Genomic DNA, 21330 nt, shown 5'->3' on the forward strand with positions numbered 1-21330 from the left:
TGGTCCTGGGTTATTATCTCTAAAAGTTTCCCACCACTATTGTTAGGCTGACTGGCCTGCATCTACCTGGCTTATTCCTCTCCCCCTTTTTTTGAACAGAGGTGTAACATTCGCAACGCTCCAGTCCTCTGGCATCAATCCATACCTAAGGAAAACTGGAGGATTGCAGCCTTGGATTTGAGTTGGATATAGTTACCACCAATAGAACAACTGTAAGCACAAAGACTGCAGTAGTTCTAGGGGCCTGGGTTTCAATACTTTCTCAGGGCCTGTAGAGATGGGCAATAAATGTGACTTTGCCAGTGTTGCCAATGCCCTGGAACAACTTGTTTTGTAAAACCTGGAGCGGGCAGAAGCTGCCAGCAACCCATGCGACTCCACCTCAGGTTATCAGGACCAGGAAAATGGTGAATTCAGGGCAGACATTCAGCGCTGATGGTACTGCTCACTTGGAGTCTGCCTCTGCGTATGAAGGGAATTAAGTGCTGCTGCAACTTTCATTCCCTGCAATTGTTTAACAAGACAGACCAACTCCTGCAGAAGACTGGGCTCCCTAATTTGGCTCACATTTGGCTCCCACAGCCAAAAGACTGAGTGCCTCTTCAGTACCACTTGTTCTGCCAAGGAAAAGGGCATAAACAGTCTCTGCCATTTCTCTGAGGTTTCCCTGTATATTCTGTCAAAGTATGTTGGACAATCCAGAAATTCAACCCCATTATAACCCAAACAAAGTAAACTTGGCAGGGAAGGGGGTTTAGCTAGTCGAGGTGGATCATTTAACAGACTAAAGAAAAAAAATAACAACAGGGTCCTTCTGTTTACTTGTAGAATCTTGTTCTGAATCACACAGCTTCTCACTTGGTTCATTTATCACACCATTCGTCAAAAATACCTCAGCTTGGACCTTCGATCGGATGTCACTATAATTCAGACAATTGGATCTTCAGGAAGGACAAATTGGCTTTGGGGGGAACAATACAGATTCTTAAAAAATTCATGGGATGTGAGCGTCGTTGGCAAGGCCATCCCTAATTGTTCTTGAGAAGGTGGTTGTTGAATCAACTTCTTGAATTGCTGTAGTCCGTCTGGTGCTTTGGATGCTTTGATGTAAGAAGAGAAATTAAGTTTCAAAGGGCCAGGATTGTTCCTATGGCAGGCGGGCTGGCAGGAGCAGGGGCAGAGCCGATTGCTGCCCGCAATCGGTTCCGTGCCATTTTACGCGGGCGGACCAATTAAGGCCCGCCCAGTGTCATGCGCGGCAGGTAGCACTACCTGTGCGGGCAGGGGGAGGAAGGGGAGTCGGGGCCTTTTGCTCTTTTGGGGCCTGGGCACGGAGCTACCTTAGGGGGATTGAATGTATAATAAAATCATGACAGAATCAAATTAAAAATTTATTCAAACATGTCCCCTCATGTGACTGTGTCATATGAGTTGGGACATGTTTGTAAAGGTGGGAAAATTTATTTATTTACTTTATAAAAGCTTCATGAAAGCCTCATTCCGCCCATGTATGAGGTTTCCTGAAAAACGTGAAGGCCGCTTGGGCTTTTTGCCTGCCCGCCAAGCTTAAGGTTGGACGGGCAGCGTTCTTAAGGACTTTAATTAATTTCTTAATGGCCTTAATAGGCCCTTAACATTTCGGCGGGCGCGCAGCTGACTCCAGTGCACTCCCTCTGAACGAAATATCGCGACGGCACGCGATGACGTCGGGGCGCACGCCCGACATCGTCACGCGCCATTTTACGCGTCGGCGTGCCAGGCCCGCCCCCGCACACCGACCGGAAGATTCTGCCCTGGGTAAACATGGGGGAGTTTAGAAACATAGGTGTCAAGGGAACATTCACGTTTTTAAATAAACCAGACTACAGCTTGTTTTCAAAAGAGGGGGTGAAATGTGTCACCTAGCCAGGTGAAGTTTAGAAAGCGTGTGTTTATTTTTCCCAAAGATTACTGGTAAAACTTAATGCTATGAGAGGGTTTTATTATCAAGAAGATAAAGTCCAAAGACATAATGAAACAATGGGTATTTGCATTCAAAGAGGAAAATGTGCATAAAGGAGAGAAGACTGTTTGTAAGGGAAGACGCAATGTAAGATCTTACAAGTGTGAAAAAGCCTTCAGCATCGATGCCTCAAGCTGCTGTACGCAAAGGACTGAAGTTAAGAAAACTCACTTTGAATTTGACTTGTTCAGTGTATCATGTTTCTTTGCCTGGATCTTTTATAATCTATGTGTCTTACTGTTGCCTTAACGAAAGTATAACTGGGAGTTAGATTGAGTAGGAGGATTGGAAGTAATCATAGTAGTATTTTGTGGATCTGTGTATGTATTTAAAATCATTTGTCTATTAATAAATGTTGAATCTAGTTTTGTAAAAACCTGTAAGACTTGGGGGTCTTATTCCTACTGAATTCAAGGCACACGTCTCGAAATTTATACAAATTACAAATAAGCTGTGGCAGTTGTTTCAAGTTTCCCTCGAGGATTTGAATGACTCAGCACTTACCGTCAGCTGTGCCATAACCGGAATATCAGACATGCCCAATTTATAAATATCTGCAGGTATACATTGCCATACAGTATCTATGTCCCCAGATTTGATCATACTGTGGTGTAATTTATAGTACCTTGAACTTTTAACAAGCTTGAAGAATCTTTAATGTACCACGTCAAGATAGCCACTAGATGGCAGCACTACAATATGGTCCCCCATTGTAAATTATGGCACAACATTTCCGGGAGTGAAGTATCTCTTTAGTCAAGGCTCTGCCCCTCACCTTTCAGCTCAAAATGTTTTTCCTTGTAACTTGCCGGGAGTGCAATCTGATAAAGGCAGTGAGGGCAATGGGTATCTGGGACCTTGGTCAACGACAGGATCAACAATCTAACTCCTTAATCAATGAGTTTTAACAAACAAGAAAGAGGCATAGTAATGACCAAGAGACAGGATGGATTAACAGTCAAATCAGGTACAGGAAGAGAGGGGAAGATAAAAAATCAATTTAAGAGAGAGAAAAAAAAAACAAGTTAAAGTTAGAGTTGTAATTATCTAAAAACTATTTACTACCTGCAGGAATGAGACTCCACAGTTTCAGTTGTTCCATTTCTGGGCTGAAGATATTGGATGGCTTGGCAGAAACATGAATCTTTTCATTAAAATCGTATTTATGCTGTTTACTACCAACAGTCATTTTCTGTGGTGAGATCAATTGGCAATTAATACGCAAACCACAAAACTCACAGGGAGGTTGCCAGCGAGTTTCCATTTTCACGAGGCTAACAGCAGAACAGTCAAAATCGTTTCACAATTTATGGCGACTTCCAATTCCTGGGTTATCTCTTTCCCACAAACTGTTGGACAGCTTATATATTAATAACACTGAACACTGTTAAAGTTGCTCATTCTGACAGTAAATTCTGAGCTACTTTATCAATAAATATCAATAGTTGTACACTGTCAAACAAAGTGTGTGTTTCTCACTGATGATTTGATCAAACACTGGTTTAATTTACTCTTTCCTAATTGGCTCTGGACAAGGATGAAGAATCTTTATCGCAGTTACACAGAGGCAGCCACCAGATGGCAGCATTATAATATGGCGGCCATTATAAATAATTCTGAAGAAGAGCCATATTGGACTCGAAATATTAATTAACTCTGCTTGTCTCTCTGCAGATGCTGCCAGACCTGCTGAGATTTTCCAGCACTTCCTGTTTTTATTTCAGATCTCCAGCATTCGTAGTATTTTGCTTTCATGAATAGTTTAAAGGCTTGTTTAAGCTCTATGTGATGCAAGGTTGATGGAGAAAGTGTTGGATTTTGGAGGATAGTGGAGGATCAGTTGCAGCTGGTTTCAGATATTGCAGTTAATACAACCTGAGTTCATAATCTCTAACATTTATCAATGCCGTTCAGTCAGCAAAGAACTGATGCTTTGCATTAGTAAATTACTCAATGCGAAAATGGTGATATTTTGAAAAGATTCAACTAATGACAGAGTAACTCTGAGAGCCTGTTTTAGACCACTTCTAAATCAATGTAACAGACCTGGCTGGATTTTTAGTTTCACAGTTGCACCCTTGTCCTTCTACGCAAACACAAGAAATAGGCTCGGGAGTAGACCCCATGGTCCATCGAGCCTGCTCCACCCATGGCTGACCTTGGGCTTCAACTCCATTTCCCTGTCTGTGCTCCCATATACCTTAATTCCCTGTGTGAAATTTGTCTTTCGCAGCCTTAAATGTATTCAATGATGGAGCATCTGCAACCCTCTGTGGTAGAGAATTCCAAAGGTTCACAATCCTTTGGGCAAAGTAATTTCTCCTCATCTCAAACCGAAATCCTGAGACTGTGCCCCGTGTTTTAGACTTCCCAGCCAGCAGTAACAATCTCTCAGTGTCTACCCTATCGAGCCCCTTCAGAATTTTGTAGGTTTCAATGAGATCGCCTCTTATTCTTCTGAACTACAGAGAATATAAGCCCAATTTACTTAGCCTTTCATCATAAGACAACGCCCTCATCCCAGTTACCAATTCAGTGAGCCTTCACTGTACTGCCTCCAATGCAAGTATATCCTTTCCCAAACGTGGAGACCAAAGCTACACACAGTATTCCAGATGTAGTCTCACCAAAACACTTTACAACTGTAGCAAGGGTTCCTTATTCTTGTACTCCAATCCCCTTGCGATAAAGGCCAACATGTATTTGTCTTCCTAATTGGTAGAGGTCATGGCTTTGGAAGATGCCGATAAAGGAGCCTTGGTGAGTCAATGCAGTGCACCTTGTAGATGTTACACACTGCTGCCACTGTGCGTGAGTGGTGGAGGCTGTGTATGTTAAGTTGGTGGATGGGGTACCAATCAAGCAAGCAGCTTTGTCCTGGCTGGTGTTGAGCTTCCTGAGAGTTATTGCAGCTGCACTCATCTAGGCACATTGAAAGTCATATGAACATATGAATTAGGAGCAGGAGTAGGCCTTTTGGCCCCTCATGCCCGCTCTGCCATTCCATACGATCATGGCTAATCTGATTGTGACCTCGACTCCATATTCCACCTATGCCCGATAAGTTTTGACTCCCTTGTTAGTCAAGAATCTATCTACCTCTGCCTTAAAAATATTCATTGACCCTGCTTCCCCTGCTCTCTGGGGAAGAGAGTTCGAAAGACTCATGACCCTCTGAGAGAAAATATTTCTTCTCATCTCTATCTTAAACGGAAGACATCTTATTTTTAAACTGTGTCTCCTAGTTCTCGTCTCTCTCACAAGGGGAAAGATCCTTTCAGTATCCATCCTGTCAAGTCTCCTCAGGATCTCCAATAAGATCACCTCTTAATCTTCTAAACTCCAGTGGATACAGGCCCAACATGTCCAATCTTTCCTCATAAGATAACCACCCCACATCCCAGATATCAGTCAAGTGAACCTTCCGTGAACTGCTTCTAATGCATTTATATCTTTTCTTAAATAAGGGGACCAAAACTGTACACAGTGCTCCAGATGTGGTCTCACCAATACCCTGTACAGCTGTAGTAAAACATCCCTACTTTTATATTCCATTCCCCTTGCAAAAATGATAACATTCCATTTGCCTTCCTATCACTTGCTGTACCCGCATACTAACTTTTTGTTATCCATGTACAAGGACACCCAGATCCCTCGGTACCTCAGAGTTCTGTAATCTCTCTCCAGCTAAGTAGTATGCTGCCTTTCTATTCTTCCTACCAAAGTGCACACGTTCACATTTTTCCACATTATACTCCATCTGCCAAATCTTTGCCCACTCACTTAACCTACTAAGTTCCTTTGCAGACTCCTTATGTCCTCTTCACAACTTGCTCCCCTACCTATCTTTGTGTTATCAGCAAATTTAGCAACCACACATTCAGTCCCTTCATCCAAGTCATTGATATAAATTGTAAATAGTTGAGACCCCAGTACGGATCCCAGTGACACTCCACTCATCACATCTCGCCAACCTGAAAATGGCCCATTTATGCCAACTCTGTTTCCTGTTAGCTAACCAATCCTCTATTCATGCTAATATATTACCCAATACAACATGATCTCTTATTTTGTGTAGGAACCTTTGATGTTGTACCTTGTCAAATGTCTTCTGGAAATCTAAGTACAGCACATTCACAGGTTCCCCTCTATCCACATTGCTTGTTACTTCCTCAAAGAACTCCAATAAATTAGTTAAGCACGGTTTCCCTTTCACAAAACCATGTTGACTCTGTCTGATTGTATTGAGATTTACAGGGTGCCCTGCTATAACATTTCTTAATAATGGACTCCAGCATTTTCCCAATGAATTAAGTTAACTGGCCTGTAATTTCCTGCATTCTATCTCCTTCATTACTTGAATAGAGAGGTCACATTCATTATTTTCCAATCTGATTGGACCTTTCCAGAATCTAGGGAACTTTAGAAAATGAAAACCGATGCATCTACTATCTCAGCAGCCACTTCTACTAAGATTCAAGGATGAAGTCATCAGGACCTGGGGTCCTGTCTTTTAGTTCTAATAATTTTCTCAGTACCCTTTCCTTGGTGATTGGAATTGTTTTAAGTTCCTCCCTCCCTTTCACCTACTGATTCACAATTATTTCTGGGGCATTATTTGTATCCTCAACAGCCCGGCCTGTCCAACCTTTTCACTTGTGGTGGGGGCACATTTCCATTTTTTTCTCACTCAAGTGGCCGAAGAGCAAATTTTGGAAAGTTAAGGTTTGGCACAACGTCGCATTGAATTTCGAAAAAAAGTTGCGGTATTATAAAAGCAACAACTTGTTGACCAAAAATAAAGCAATGTCATAGCCATAAATTGTTTAAAAAAAAAGAGTAATTGATGAAAATGGCCATTAGGGTGTGGGAGGGTCTGAGTGGGTGTGTCAGGCTCACTCCCATTCTCAGGGTGCTCACTCACCCACCCTCACCCACTGTGTGTGGGTGTGGGTATGTGTTGGTGTGTAGGGGTGAGAGTGAGTGAGAAACCTGAGACTGGGAGTAAGGCAGACACACACTCTCCCACACACACACACACACACTCTTACTCTCACCCCCACATACAAACACTCACTCTCCCACACACACACACACACTCTTACTCTCACTCCCACACACACGCATTCACTTACTCTCACCCCCACACATACATTATCTCACTCCCACGCACACGCATTCACTTACTCTCTCTCACAGACACCAGCCACCCCCCACCGACCCAGAGGCCTACAGTGTCTTACCCCCAGGCCTCACAGCCAGCTCACTACCGGACCCTGCAGCTTCTCCTCCCCGTGGCCCCAGCAGCTTGACCCTCTCCCAGGACCTGGCTGTTTCTCTCTCTCTCTCTCCCCCTCCCCCCCTCCTCCCTGCCTGTCTGAAAATCTCTTTCTCCACAGCAAACTCATTGCTGCTCCTCCAATCACAGACTGCTTCTCTCATACATTTAGTGAGGCTATCAGCAGCAAACATGGGGGAGGAATGGCCAGTGATTGGAGGATCAGCTCCTTGTAGAATTATCCACTCCACTTCCTCCTCTGACTGGCATTTTGGAAACTGGCTCCAGGGGCCACATGGAGGCGCACCATGGACCGGATGCAGACTATGGCCTGCGAGCTGCAGATTGGACAAGCTTACTCTGCAGTGAAGACAGTTGCAAAATATCTGTTCAATTCATCTGCCATTTCCTTATTCTCCATTATTAATTCCCCATTCTCACTCCAGAAGACCAACACTTACACTTTTCCTTTTCAAAAATACCTGTAGAAACACTTACTATCTGCTTTCTCTCATACCTTCTCCATATTAATCTATTAGTCATTCTTTGCTATTATTTATATTCTGTCCAATCTTCTGACCTGCCACTCACCTTTGCAGAATTATATGCCTTTTCTTTCAATTTGATACCATCTTTAACTTCTTTAGTTAACCACAGATGGTGTGTTTCTCTTTCTCATTGGAATATATCTTTTCTGAGTACCCTGAAATATCTGCCTCTGCTTCTCTCCTGACCTATCCCATAACGTAATTTCCCAGTTCACTTTACGCAGTTCTGCCTTCATGCCCTCCTAATTGCCCTTATTTAAGTTTAAAACACTAGTCTTAGATCCACCCCTCTCTCCCTCAAACTGAATGTGAAATTCAATGATATTATGAGCGCTGATACCTAGGGGCACCTTCACTATAAGGTCATTAATTAACCCTGTCCCATTGCATATTACCAGATTTGATAGAACCTGCTCTCCGGTTGGTGTTAGAACATGCTGTTCTAAGGAACTTTTCCAAAAGCACTCTATGAACTCATCATCCAGGCTACCTTTGCCAATCTGACCCGCCCAGTTTATACGTAGATTAAAATCACCCATGATTATCGCTGTACCTTTCTCACAAGCCCCCATTATTTCTTCCTGTATACCCCGTCCTACAGTGTGGCTACCTTTATGGGGCCTATAAACCACTCCCATCAAGTGACTTCTTACCTTTACAATTTCTCATCTCTAACCAAACTGATTCTACATCTCGATCTCCAGAACTAAGGTAACCTCTGTTCACGGTTCCAATGTCATCCTTAATTAACAAGGCTACCCCTCCATCTTTTCATAGCTTCCTAAATGTCACGTACCGGTGAATATTCAGATCCCAGTCTTTGTCATCCTGCAGCCATATCTCTGTAATGGCTATCAAATCTTACATATTTGTGCTGTCAATACATCAGTTTTGTTATGAATGCCATCTACATTCAGATACAGAGCCTTTAGTCCTGTCTTTTTGCTAGATTTGTAACCTCCAGCTTCATCTGCTGGTGCATTCTTAGGTTTATACACGCTGTTCCTTCCTACCACACTCTGTTCATCATTTCCCTTATAAGACCATAAGACAGAGGAGCAGAAATTAGGCCATTTGGCCCATCGAGTCTGCTCCGCCATTCAATCATGGCTGATAAGTTTCTCAACCTCATTCTCCTGCCTTCTCCCCATAACCTTTGAGTTATTCCAAACTTGCTCTCTTGCTTTGTCTTCTCTATTTATTACATCTTCCCAAACTTGATCCCTTGATCCCCGCTATGTAGTTTAAAGCCATTTTTGCTGCTCTAGGTAAGTGACTCAGCAGAACACTCATCCCGGCATCATTCAGTTGAAAGACTGTCCCAATGTTAAGAGCTTCCACTTTCCCCAGTACTGGCGCTGGTACCCCATGAACCGAAACCCATTTTTCCCACACCAATTTTTGAGCCTCGCATGTAACTCTGGAATCTGATTTTCCTTACTCCAATTTGTTCATGGCTCAGGTAGTAATCCAGAGATTATTACCCTTGAGGTTCTGATTTTTAATTTAGCCCCCTAGCTGCTCATACTGCCTCAGCAGAACCTCTTTCCTAGTTCTACCTACGTCGTGGTACCTACATGGACCATGACCACTGGATCCTCCCCCTCCCAATGCAGTTTCTCTCCAGCCCAGAGCAGATCTCCCGAACCCTGGCACCAGGCAGGCAACAGAGCCATTGGGACTCCCGCTCATGGCTGCAGAGAACTGTGTCTATCCACCTGACTATACTGTCCCCAGCTACCACTACATTCCTATTAAATTCTGTCGCTTAAATGACTTCCTGTACCATGGTGCCATGGTCAGTTTGCTCTTCCACCCTGCAGCCACCACTTTCATCTATATAGGCTACAAGAACCTCAAACTTGTTGGGCAATTGCAAAGGCTGAAGCTCCTCCACTTCTACCTTCTGTGTCTTCATACTGCCTCACTCAGAGTCACACCCAAATCAGAAGATCCTATCTTAAGGGGCGTGACTGCCTCCTGGTACGCAGTGTCCAGGTAACATTCCCCCTCCCTGATGCATTGCAGTGTCTGCAGCTCGGCCTCCAGCTCAATGACTCTGAGTTGAAGCTCCTCAAGCTGCAGGCACTTAGTGCAGACATGTTTTCCCTGGATCACCCTGTTAGCCAGGAGAACCCACATTCTGCAGTTGCAACACATCAACTGATCTGCCATTTTTATTGTTAATTAATTAATTTTTCTTAATTATTTTCTAATTAATAAACATTGTTACTCTCAATAACCTTTACTACTGCTAATGACCTTACTACAACTAATAAAACCTTACAATTATTAATACATTACACGAGCTTTGAAGATAAACGAGCAAAATGTTCACCAATCAACCACTTATCTGTTATCCTGTTATGTCACAGTTTGCTATCTCTCAGTATGTGGCTGCTCTGCTCTGGAGTCACAGACTGGATTGGATTGGATAGCTCTTCTAGGTGCTGCTGACTACCTCTAGGTCCTCTTTTTGTCTGCTCTCCATCATAGTATTCCATCGTACTCCTGACTTGTGCCTTGTAGATGGTGGACAGGCTTTGGAGAGTCAGAAGGTAAGTTACTCGCCACAGCATTTCCAGCCCCTGGCCTGCTCTTGTAGCCACAGTATTTATGTGGCTAGTCAAGTTCAGTTTCCAATCAATGGTAGCCGTAGGATGGTGATCGTAAGGGATTCTGTGATGGTAATATCATTGAATGTCAAGGGGAGATGGTTAGATTCTGTGTTGATGGAGAAGGCTATTGTTTGGCACTTGTGTGGCACAAATGTTAATGTTAATATAAATGCTAATGAACTGTGAAAGCTACGCAGAAACATTTGGTGGGCTATTTTTGGATGCTCACATGCATGACACTTCAGGCTATACATAGTTCAGTATTACTCAATGCTGAACACTGCATATGAAGCATTATAATTTTCTACCAGCAGAAATTGTTCACGAAAATCACTTCAATTTACCCACTGAAAAATACTGTCTTGACCTATGCTAATGAATGTGACACCATGCACTGGCAGTAAAAGGTGGAAATAAAGAACCCAACAAAATTGTCAAAACAGCCAAGCTTTTCTGAAGCTTATCCAGGAATTCTGCAGTGAGTAATCATCTCTTGACTAAAACAAAAAGCTAAAAGCTACTGCGGATGCTGGAAATCCAAAACAAAAACAGAATTACCTGGAAAAACTCAGCAGGTCTGGCAGCATCGGTGGAGAAGAAATCAGTCAACGTTTCGAGTCTTCATGACCCTCTTGACTCCTCAAATCCTCCCCACCATCTACAAGGCACAAGTCAGGGGTGAGATGCAATACTCCCCACTTGCCTGAATGAGTGCAGCTTCAACAACACTCAAGAAACTCAACGCCATCCAGGACAAAGCAGCCCGCTTGATTGGCACCCCATCCGCCATCTTAAGCATTCACCACCAACATACAATGGCAGCAGAATGCACCATCTACAAGATGCACTGCGGCAACTCACTGAGGCTCCTTCCAAACCTGTGACCTCTACCACCCAGAACATGAGGGCAGCAGATGCATGAGAACACTACCCCCAGCAGGCTCCCCTCCAAGTCACACACCATCCTGACCAGGAAATATATCGCCGTTCCTTCATCACTGAGTCAAAATCCTGAAACTCTCTAATCTAACAACGTTGTGGAGTTACCTTCACCACACAACTGCAGCTGTTCAAGAGCAAACAGAGGGAGGAAATAAATGGCAGCCATGTCAGTGAAGCTCACATTCCAAGAATGAATAAAATAAAAACCCTTTCTCTGGCACAAGATTGCTTTAGGCTGTGGAAACACATTATTCCAGCCGTTGAGGCGGGCACAATCCATGCAGCATTAGTTTCACATTGGCCTGCCACCCCTCCTTGAACTTTCATGTTTACGGGAACACGCAGCTTTACTCATAGATTATCTTTGAGTTTGACCTTGAGGAATAACCTGTTTTAGCCCCTAGAGACGTTGTGAATATTATAAACAACGCTCATTATATCAGAGTGCGCTGATTGCAGCAAGTGGAGGGTAGATGGACCTGCTCTACACAAGAGCTACTTCAGAGTCCTGTGGATTTGTGAAAAAGCTGACAGCCTAGTGAGTCAATAGGAGTGGGATGCAATCACCTGGGAGGTCGAAGCAATGTCCCTGGCTGCTGCCTGTACAAGGTATTTGATTAGGAGCAAAGTACCAAGGCAGCCAATTCCCATGAATGATATCATGTGTTATATCTGGTATGAGTGTCAGTTCAGGCTGCACAGCTATCTCTGGGTAATTCTATGGGTAACGAGTGCTAATTATTGTAGACTGGTAGAAAAGGGGTAGTAGGCGTCAGGATATTACATGCCAGTGAAGCACCTTGAGATATTTCCCGAGGTTAAAGGCACAAGATAATTGTAAGTTATTGGCGTTGTAAAATGAAACAAAATGCTCAAGTTTTTCTACTTTGTAAACTGTAGCCGAGGTCCCTGAAAATGCACAGGCTTTATAGGCCATTCCCCCCGTAACTCTGATAAGAGTGCAGTGTAAGGTTAGGGGAATAAGCCGGGACCCACTTAGCAGGTCAGGTTCTCGCTTGCACGGGTAGCTTTTCGGGATCCACGGCTGTTCCAAACATGGTTGGCCCTGTCACAGGTCCACAGTGCTGTCCTCTTCCAAGCTCACTCTAAGACAGACAGCAGGAGACCAAACTGCTGTTTGGGCAGGTTGGGCAGCCATGGTACAGAGAGTAACATAAACTCATTCAAAGTGAACAGAACCTGTTACTAAATGTGAAAAGTACCATATTGCAGTCACAGCTTCTAACATGCAGCTTCTACATTGATTCATAACCTTACCATTCTTTCTCAGGGAGTGCCTGGATCAAAATCCTGTCCTGTTACCCGAATAAAATCAACGTTCTTCTGTCTGGCCTGTAACTGAGTGTACACCTGGCGCCCATTTCCTTCATTGGAATGAGTTCCCAGAGGACGTGCAGTCCCTGAAGATGTTGGTTTAGTGTAGTGCTTTGCAGACTGCACTTTCTGCTTTTCACCAGCCACCAACAGTCTTACCACGCCATATCAGAGCTTTACCATTCTGTTTCGACCACTGTTACCCTAGCCTTAGCAGCTGTGCCTTCAGCTGTCTAATCGCTCCAATGGCTTGATAACACAATGCATCGACTGACCCACCATGAGAAACACCATGGACACTCACTAAAGGTATCTAAAGACACAATGTTGCCACCAGCACATTCTCACAGGAAGACCTTCAATGGTGGAATGCAGAATAGGGAAGCCCTACAAGTCGGTTCAGAAGACATTGGAATGACAGTGTTTCTTTGGAAGCGACTTGGAATCTTAAATAAGATGTGGGGGAATTACCGTATACACAGTGGTCCAGACAACGTCTGAAGAGAATCAATGAAGACAAATGTAAATTACTGATACAAATTTCTAAAGATAACTGATTTACTTTGTTTGCTGCGGTATATTGATGAACTGATACTATCCAGACTGCAGGTCTGATAAGCCCAACTAAACTTAAGATCAAAACATTTGTGTACAAAATCATTTCAGTTTACTCCACATTAAATATTCTGACTAAGATCAATTTTAGAAGATTAATTCCACATAATTTTCTTCCAAACAAGAAATAATCTTAAGAGAACGGCTTTAACCTAAAACAACATTGAAAAGGTACATTATACAGTATACCTAGATTACATGGAAAGATGCTATTCCTTTACCTTAAAAGTAGCTTTTTTTCGCTTGGAGCCTGCTTTTTCATTTCTGCTTTTAGCTTTTCCCTCCTCATCTATTATTTCACCCCCTTCGCCTTCACTACTGGCATCTGCTGTATTCCCTCCTTCTCCTTCTGTCTCTGAAGAGCTCTGTTGCTGTATTGCCTGAAACAAAAACATAGCAGGATTGTGAAAACATGACACGCTGTACCAAAGTGAACATATCCAAAAAGAACCCCAGCCAACTGTTACAGGCTGAATTTGTAATTCAAAACCTACATTGGGTCTCAGTCCTTTCAAACCGATGGATCTATTCCAATTTCTTCCAAAAGTAAAACTGTAAACTCTTTCTAAAGAAAATGTCCTAAGTTGACTTTTGCACCTTAAAGAACCTGTGGTAAAGAATAAAAATGAACTCATGTTTCAATAGAGAGAGGCACTGCCTCAAAAAGCAACCCCATATTGACAGGAGATATTCTTATGAGGTTAATTAGAATTTAAAGTAATTTTTTGATAAATCTGATTACATGTGCATACACATCAATGAATAAAGGGGAAATGTTGTGAAAATGCATTTAGAAAATATAAGGAAAGACTTACATTTATATAGCGCCTTTCACAACCTCGGGATGCGCCAAAGCGCTTTACAGTCAATGGAGCACTTTTGAAGTGTAGTCACTGTTGTGAGGTAGGGAATATGCAGCCGATGTATGGACAGTAAGATCTCACAAACAACAATGAGATAATGGCTAAATAATTTGTTTTTGGTGATGCAGGTTGTGGGGTAAATGTTGACCAGGGTATTGTGGATGTCGCCCCCTCTTCTTTGAATAGTGTCATAGAGTCTTTTACATTCACCCAAGAGGATACATCGGCCCTCAGTTTAATTTCTCTTCTCAAAGAGCGTGTCACTGAGAGTGCAGCACTCCCTCAGTACTGCACTGGAGTGCCAGCCTAGAGTTATGCCAGCATGAATTATATTTACCCCTTATTTGTTGAGTTTTCTAACTGTCCAGGTAAAATCTAACAAAAAGTTACTATGTTAAAATCTGTAGCTCAATCTGCTTTACCAAACTATTATTCTGAATTTACCAACTAACATTTATCTATATTTTCAAAATGTTCACACATGACTGAAGTTTGTTCCTTTAAGACTGCCAGTTCAAGGATTGACTCTGATGATCTCCAATCACCGTGTCCTGTATTTTCTGGATACTTTATTTCTATTTCAAGGTGACTGACACACTAATGGTCCAATCAGATCTTGTGTTGCTTGGCCCAATAATATTACATTCTTGGTATAGCAAAATGGTGCTTTTTCCTTTTCATAACTGACAGCAACTAGACAGTGGATTGAGTGAGGTCTCTAAGAGACGCTCTGAATATAGTTATTGAAATTTGACAAGTAAAGTACGTAGAAGTCAATACTGCTTCGCTTATTGAGGAAAACGATTGATGATGGAGAGAACAGGTGGTAAATGCAAAGTGTTAAAGAATAGAAAAATATTTCCAATTCAAACAATTTTAATTCAAAAGATTTTATGGTAGAAACTGCTATATTAATATACTATTACTTGTTAGAAGGTTACAACAAATAATTTTTAAAAATTAAATACTGAAATAACTAGTTTTGGTTCATATTATTGCAATGAAAAATTGAACTTTTGAGGAGAAATCACTTCACTCAAAGGGTTGTGAATCTTTGGAATTCTCTACTCCAGAGGGTTGTGGATGCTCCATCGTTGAATACGTTTAAGGCTGGGATAGACAGATTCTTGGTCTCTCAGGGAATCTAGAGATATGGGGAACGGGTGGGAAAGTAGAGTTGAAACCCATGATAGTGTTGAATGGCGGAGCAGGCTAGATGGGCCATATGGTCTGCTCCTGCTCCAATTTCTTGTGTTCCTGAGTCCTGTTCTAATGGATGCATATTTCTGATATCTAATGTAACCATCATTGCTCTTTGTGCTTAAACCTCTGGGGTGGGTGAGAGTGTAGAATGGGTGACACAGAATCAGTCACCTCTCTCATCTCTCCTGATTTTCAGTTCCTTTGTCTTCACGTCAGGTTTTTGGTTGCCCTTCTGACCCATTGGAGGCACTTTGCCATTACTTCATGAAATCCAGCAAGTTCAGTAGGAACCTCTTCTCGCAACAGGACTTTTCTTCAAACTCAGTTAGCGTTGTGAATGCCCAAATATGTACAGCAGGAACAATCCAAAATGTGTCACATAACGTTACATGTCATAAAGATGACTAACAAAGGTTCAACGGTGCTGTTCCAAGTGCTGATCAGTTGTGCATTCGCTACAGTATGTAGGCATGCATGGTGTAATACAGTATGCATGGAGTAATGTGCATTCCTGCAAACATGCCAAATACAACCTCAATTCATGTACTTAGGAAATTAACCACAATTACACTGCTTATAACCATACTGACCACAGCACAGAAGGAGGTCATTTGGCCTATTGTCCTTATGTACCCCAGGGCAAGTCTCAAAATAATTTTTCATGTTGGGGTTTCTATGAGGCTAAGGCATAAAATGGAAGCAAGCAGTACCAAATGCCAGCGTGCAAAAGGCTGCCTAAAGGCCATGTTTAGCTTGCAAGCTATTCAACCTCTGCTTCTTCTCAAATGAAATGTGCAAAGTCTGTTTCAATTACAGTTCATTTCATTGGGAGCTGAAACTATTTCTGAAATTGGCATTTTACACTTAATATACAGGGAAAAGGATGCAGCCCTTCAGATGTCCAAGAAGTCTAGAAAAGGCCATCCAGCCCATCAGCCTGTGCCAGCTCTTTCAAAGAACAATCTAGCTAGTCTCACTCCACCACCCTTTCCTCATATTACTGCTTCAAGTATTTATCTAATTCCCTTTAGAAAGCTCAATGGAATCTGTATCCACCTCCCTATCTGACAGTGCATTCCAAATCCTAACCACTCGTTGCATAAAATGATCTTCCTCATGCTACCTCTAATAGTTGCAAACTATTTAGTTAGGCCATGTAAACTTGTCATTCTGTACTATGTTCCCATCACCTCTCTCTGAAAGTAACTAAGCTATTCAAACACCACCCCCCGGCCCTCACTGTTGATACTTCAGTGGTTGTAGGGTCTGAACACTCTGGTCTGGACCGCAAAAGCTGAGACTAGAACAAAGACATTATAGTTCATGCTAACAGCTGGTGATATCAGATACCTCCAAAGAGACCAACTTCAGCAACAAGAAACCCTCATGCAATTCAGGAATTGCAAGTTGTTCACCCATAGGATAGATAAATTAGAACTGATGAGATATCCAGGGGGAGGAGGTCCACTAGTGTTGGTATGACAAATGATAGAATCAACAAGAGGCAGGAGAAATTTAGGAAATAATATAAAAATATAGTGGGATATCTTTAAACCAAAGGGTGCACATGTAGAATCATTGAATGATACAGCACGGAAGACAATTCAGCCCATCATGCCTGTGCCAGCTTGTTGAAAGAGCTTCCTAACTTGTTTCTAACTTGTTTTATTGTTCATTCATGGGGTGAGGGAGTTGCATGCAAGGCCAGCAGTTATTGCCCACCCACAGTTGACCTTGAGAAGGTGGTGGTGAGCTGCCTTCTTGACAACTGCATAGCTTGCTAGGCCATTTCTGAGAGCAGTTAAGATTGGTTGGGCGTGGAGTCACATATGGCCAGACCAGGAAAATACAGTGGATTTTCTTCCCTTTGGGCATTAGTGAACCAGATGTTTTTTTTTCATATAAAAATCTGGTAGTTACATGGTCACCATTCCTGAGACCAGCTTTTTAATTCTGATTTATTTAGTTTGCTAAATTTAGATTCCTCACTTGCTGTGGTGGGATTTGAATGCATGTCTGCCGGCCCAGGCCTCTGGATTGCTAGTCCAGTAACATAACCCCTAAGCTACCGTATCTATGCCTTGGTCTGCCTCATTAGCCTTCCCTTTTTTTACCTTTTCAATTACCTATTCACCCAATTCCCCTTTGAAAGTTTTTACTGAAACTGCTTCCACTGCCCTTTCAGGCAATGAATTCCACATCGTAATAACTTGGTGACATCTCGCAGCTTTATTTGAGGGTATGGAAAGGATGAGTGGAATATCTGACCACAATCAATGGTTACTGAAACACTGTTAATAGGAAAGAACTGTCTTAATAGATAATCAAAACTTATTTAGGAACAATGGGCTAGGCAGAACCCGACAGGGGGACAAGCTTTTGGTGAAAAATGACATTTGGAATTTGGAAGAATACTTTCATCAAGATAGATTCTGGTGCAAGGATGTGTTTGTTTAAAAAATATAATTTCCAATTTTGTTTTTCTGGTCGTATTTTAAAAACACTGGAATCCTCTGAAGACAATGGAAACTGTCCAGACGGCTACAATATACAGCTTGCATTCCAACAAGTGGGATGGTAAAAAAAGACACTCAACCCCCCCGCCCCCGGAGAACGTGAAAGACCCCATCCCCTGCTGGTTTTACTCCATTCTGAGACTTTTCAATTGTTTCTGAGGCGAGACATCAAAATGCAATTACCTGCTCTGAAACTACAGCCAGGGTCTTCTGGTCCTACCTGAGATGGATCCCACTGCAGGCAGGAATGGATAATTTGGAGAGCTGGTCAAAAGTCCATTGACTTTTGGTGGCACCTGGGCTATAACTAAAGCAGACATGGACTAATAGAACTCCTCTGGAATATACAACCAGCAAGGGTACTTTAAAGGACTGCTTACCAAGCAGGAGAGAGAGAGATCAAAAGGTAACGCTATACCGAAACAGGCTGCTGAAGCTGTTTGCCCTCTCTGTCTCTCTCGGAAGTATTTTGCGCAGGTTTGCAAAGTAACCATCCTGTGAAATCTACTGCCAACCAAGATCTTTTGGGAGCAAAATGTGGAAATCTGCTCTATTCAACCACAATCAGGAAGACAACTGAACAAAACGGCCTCAATGTGAAATCACCGCATCGAGACCAGCCAAGGAACAGCTAACCGTCTACTCCTTTGTTTTTTTTCACGAACTGTAAAAAAAGCCGATCCTCTTACTCTGCCATCTGTAGTGATGTGTGTCTGTGGGCCCAGAGAACGTGTGTGATGTATGAATAGTGGTTCCGATTCACCTAGTCTTTTTTTTAAATTCAGGAAATAGTTTCAATAAACTTGTCTTGTTTTTTGTTTAACCTGAGAAAACCCATCTGACTAATTCTTTACAATCTGAAAGCGTAAATAGTGGGACTCCAACAGAATTTGCAAAGCACATCCTCCCTAAATTCACTAAAAACCCTGTTACCGTCAAACCTGGAGTGGGAGAATAGGCAAGTAATTTCACCCCTCTCCAAGTGGGGTCACAGCAATTCACAAATATTCATTAATGAGAGGAAAATGTTGATCGGGGTAAATGCAAATATTATCAAGTGGAGATAAAAAAGCATGAAGGATAAATTCAGATTCTGTGAATATCAAGGAGCATTAGGGATGAAGTGCAGAAATTAGTAGCTAAGAATGCTATTGACATTATTGGTGTCATTGAAACAAGACCGTGACCAGGAGATGGACATAATGGAGCGAAGAGTGTTGAATGTTGCTTGAAGTTACAGCCTGTAGAATTGGGAAATGGTTGGTAAGGGATAGTTTAACAACCACTGACAGTGGAGCTCCAGCAGCGGTAGAATTAATCTGACTGAAAATTAGCAAAAGGGTAAGAAAGTAATCAGCTGATGAACATATGAAATAGGAGCAGGAGTGGACCATATGGCCCCTTGAGCCTGCTCCGCCATTTAGTATGGTCATGGCTGATCCTCTGCCTCAACTCCATCTTCCCATCTACTCCCCTTATCCCTCGATTCTCTGAGAAATTGAGTATTGCTGAAAAAAAGAAATGTCGAAGCTTTTTGTCTTGCACTCATCAGGATATTTTGGAAGAATACCAATATAAGGGGCAAACAACAATTTATACTGTATGAGGAGTGAGTGCTGATTGGTTGGCAAGTGGAGTCTGATTGGTGGAGGCATTGCCATGGAAAATGCACCGGTGATAGTGACCATGGCAACACCTCTATCAATCAGAGTCCACTTGCCAACCAATCAGCATTCTCTTCTCATACGATATAAATTGTTGTTTTTCCTTTATATCAGTATTCTTGCGAAGTTTCCTGATGACTGCACGACAAAAAGCTTCAATATGTCTCATTTTACAGCAATACTCAAGTTCTGTACTACCAAACGACTAAATCTATCCACCAAGCCTTTATTATTATAGCTTGTGGCATTGATCACAAGCTCAAAGTAAACTCAGCAGATAAATTAAAGAGGCTGTGACATTCACTGGAATTACAATAAACTAGGGATGAAATAGGAATATTGGGGTAACTAAATTGCACAGTCAAAGCTCATGCAATGTTATTAGAGATAAGGAGTGACTGGGTCTAATATATGTGAAGCAGGGGATTAAGGTTTGCTAGATGTAGAGTTCCACAATTGATAGTCACCTGGAAATGATCACTGTTGAGTTATCATTGACATTGCAACAAAAGCCATGGCCAAAAATAACCATATTTATGTTTTGGTTCTAGTTGATGCAGTTGAAAGATTAGTCTTTGAAATTAGGAGAAAATGTGAGGAGTAGAACCAGAAAATAGTAAATAATAATGTTGAGACTACTTTAAAGAGTCAATTTTACAGAAACACATTCCCAGCAGAGAGTGTGTAAGCAGTGAATGACGCAAAAATTCACAGGTACACATCCCATGATTTTCCATCCATTAAAATTAACATGGAGAATATGATGAAACAAAAGAGAGGGTGCATGATGCATGTCAGGTGAATTGTTCAAGTGAGAACTAGACCAAGTACAAAAAGTCAAGAGAGGAAGTGAAGAGGAAAACAAGACTAGAAAAAAACAATGAGAATAGAATGCTGTAAACATAAAAGGTAACACAAAAATCTTCTACCAGTATGTAAATAGTAACCGGATAGTAAGGGGTGATGTGGGGATTACTAGGAATGAAGGAGGAGATAAATGCTGGGAAGGGCAGGGTAAGGCGAGAATACTTAATGAAAACTTTTGTCTTGGTGATTACTAAGGAAGTGGATGCTGACAATATATTGGCGAAAGCAGCGATAGTAGAGGTAATGGATGGAATGAAACTTGATAGGCAGGATGTGCTGGCAATGCTTAGAGTGGGTAAGACACCTGATCTGGATGGTTTGCATCCAAGGTTGCTAAGGGAGGTGGGACTGGTGATAACCGAAGTGCTTGCCATAAACTTCCAAGCGCTCCAAGGGAGAGGTGCCAGAGAATTGGAGAGTGGCTAATGTTCAATAGATAGGGACGGTTCAAGAAAGGGTGTAAGGACATTTCTATTAACTGTAGGCCATTTCTAAAGGACATTTCTATAACTATACTTTAACATCCAGGTCCTAGGCCCAAACATCTTCAGCTGCTTCATCAATGACCTTCCTTTCATCATAAGATCAGTAGTGGGGATGTTCGCTGATGATTGCACAATGTTCAGCACCATTCACGACTCCTCAGATACTGAAACAGTCCATATCCAAATGCAGCAAGACCTGGGCAATATCCCGTCTTGGGCTGACAAGTGGCAAGTAAAATTCGTGCCACTCGAGGGCCAGGCAATGACCATTCCCAACAAGAGAGAATCCCACCATTGCCTCTTGACATTCAATGACATTATCATCACTGAATCCCCCACAATCAACACAATGGGGGGTTACCATTGACCAGAAACTGAGCTGGACTAGCCATAT

At 42.3% G+C, this 21330-nt stretch overlaps 1 protein-coding gene across 1 annotated transcript in view; it reads right to left on the reverse strand.

Moving 5' to 3' along the window:
* hdgfl3 (HDGF like 3) overlaps positions 1-21330 on the reverse strand; it is a 124719-nt gene that overhangs the window by 17818 nt on the left and 85571 nt on the right. The window contains exon 4 of the mRNA XM_078530432.1: positions 13560-13718. Within this exon, the coding sequence (XP_078386558.1) occupies positions 13560-13718 (159 nt within the window). The remainder of the gene's footprint in view (positions 1-13559; positions 13719-21330) is intronic.

Source organism: Cetorhinus maximus, chromosome 26 (assembly GCF_964194155.1).
Source record: "Cetorhinus maximus chromosome 26, sCetMax3.hap1.1, whole genome shotgun sequence".
In the NCBI taxonomy this organism is placed as follows: domain Eukaryota; kingdom Metazoa; phylum Chordata; class Chondrichthyes; order Lamniformes; family Cetorhinidae; genus Cetorhinus; species Cetorhinus maximus.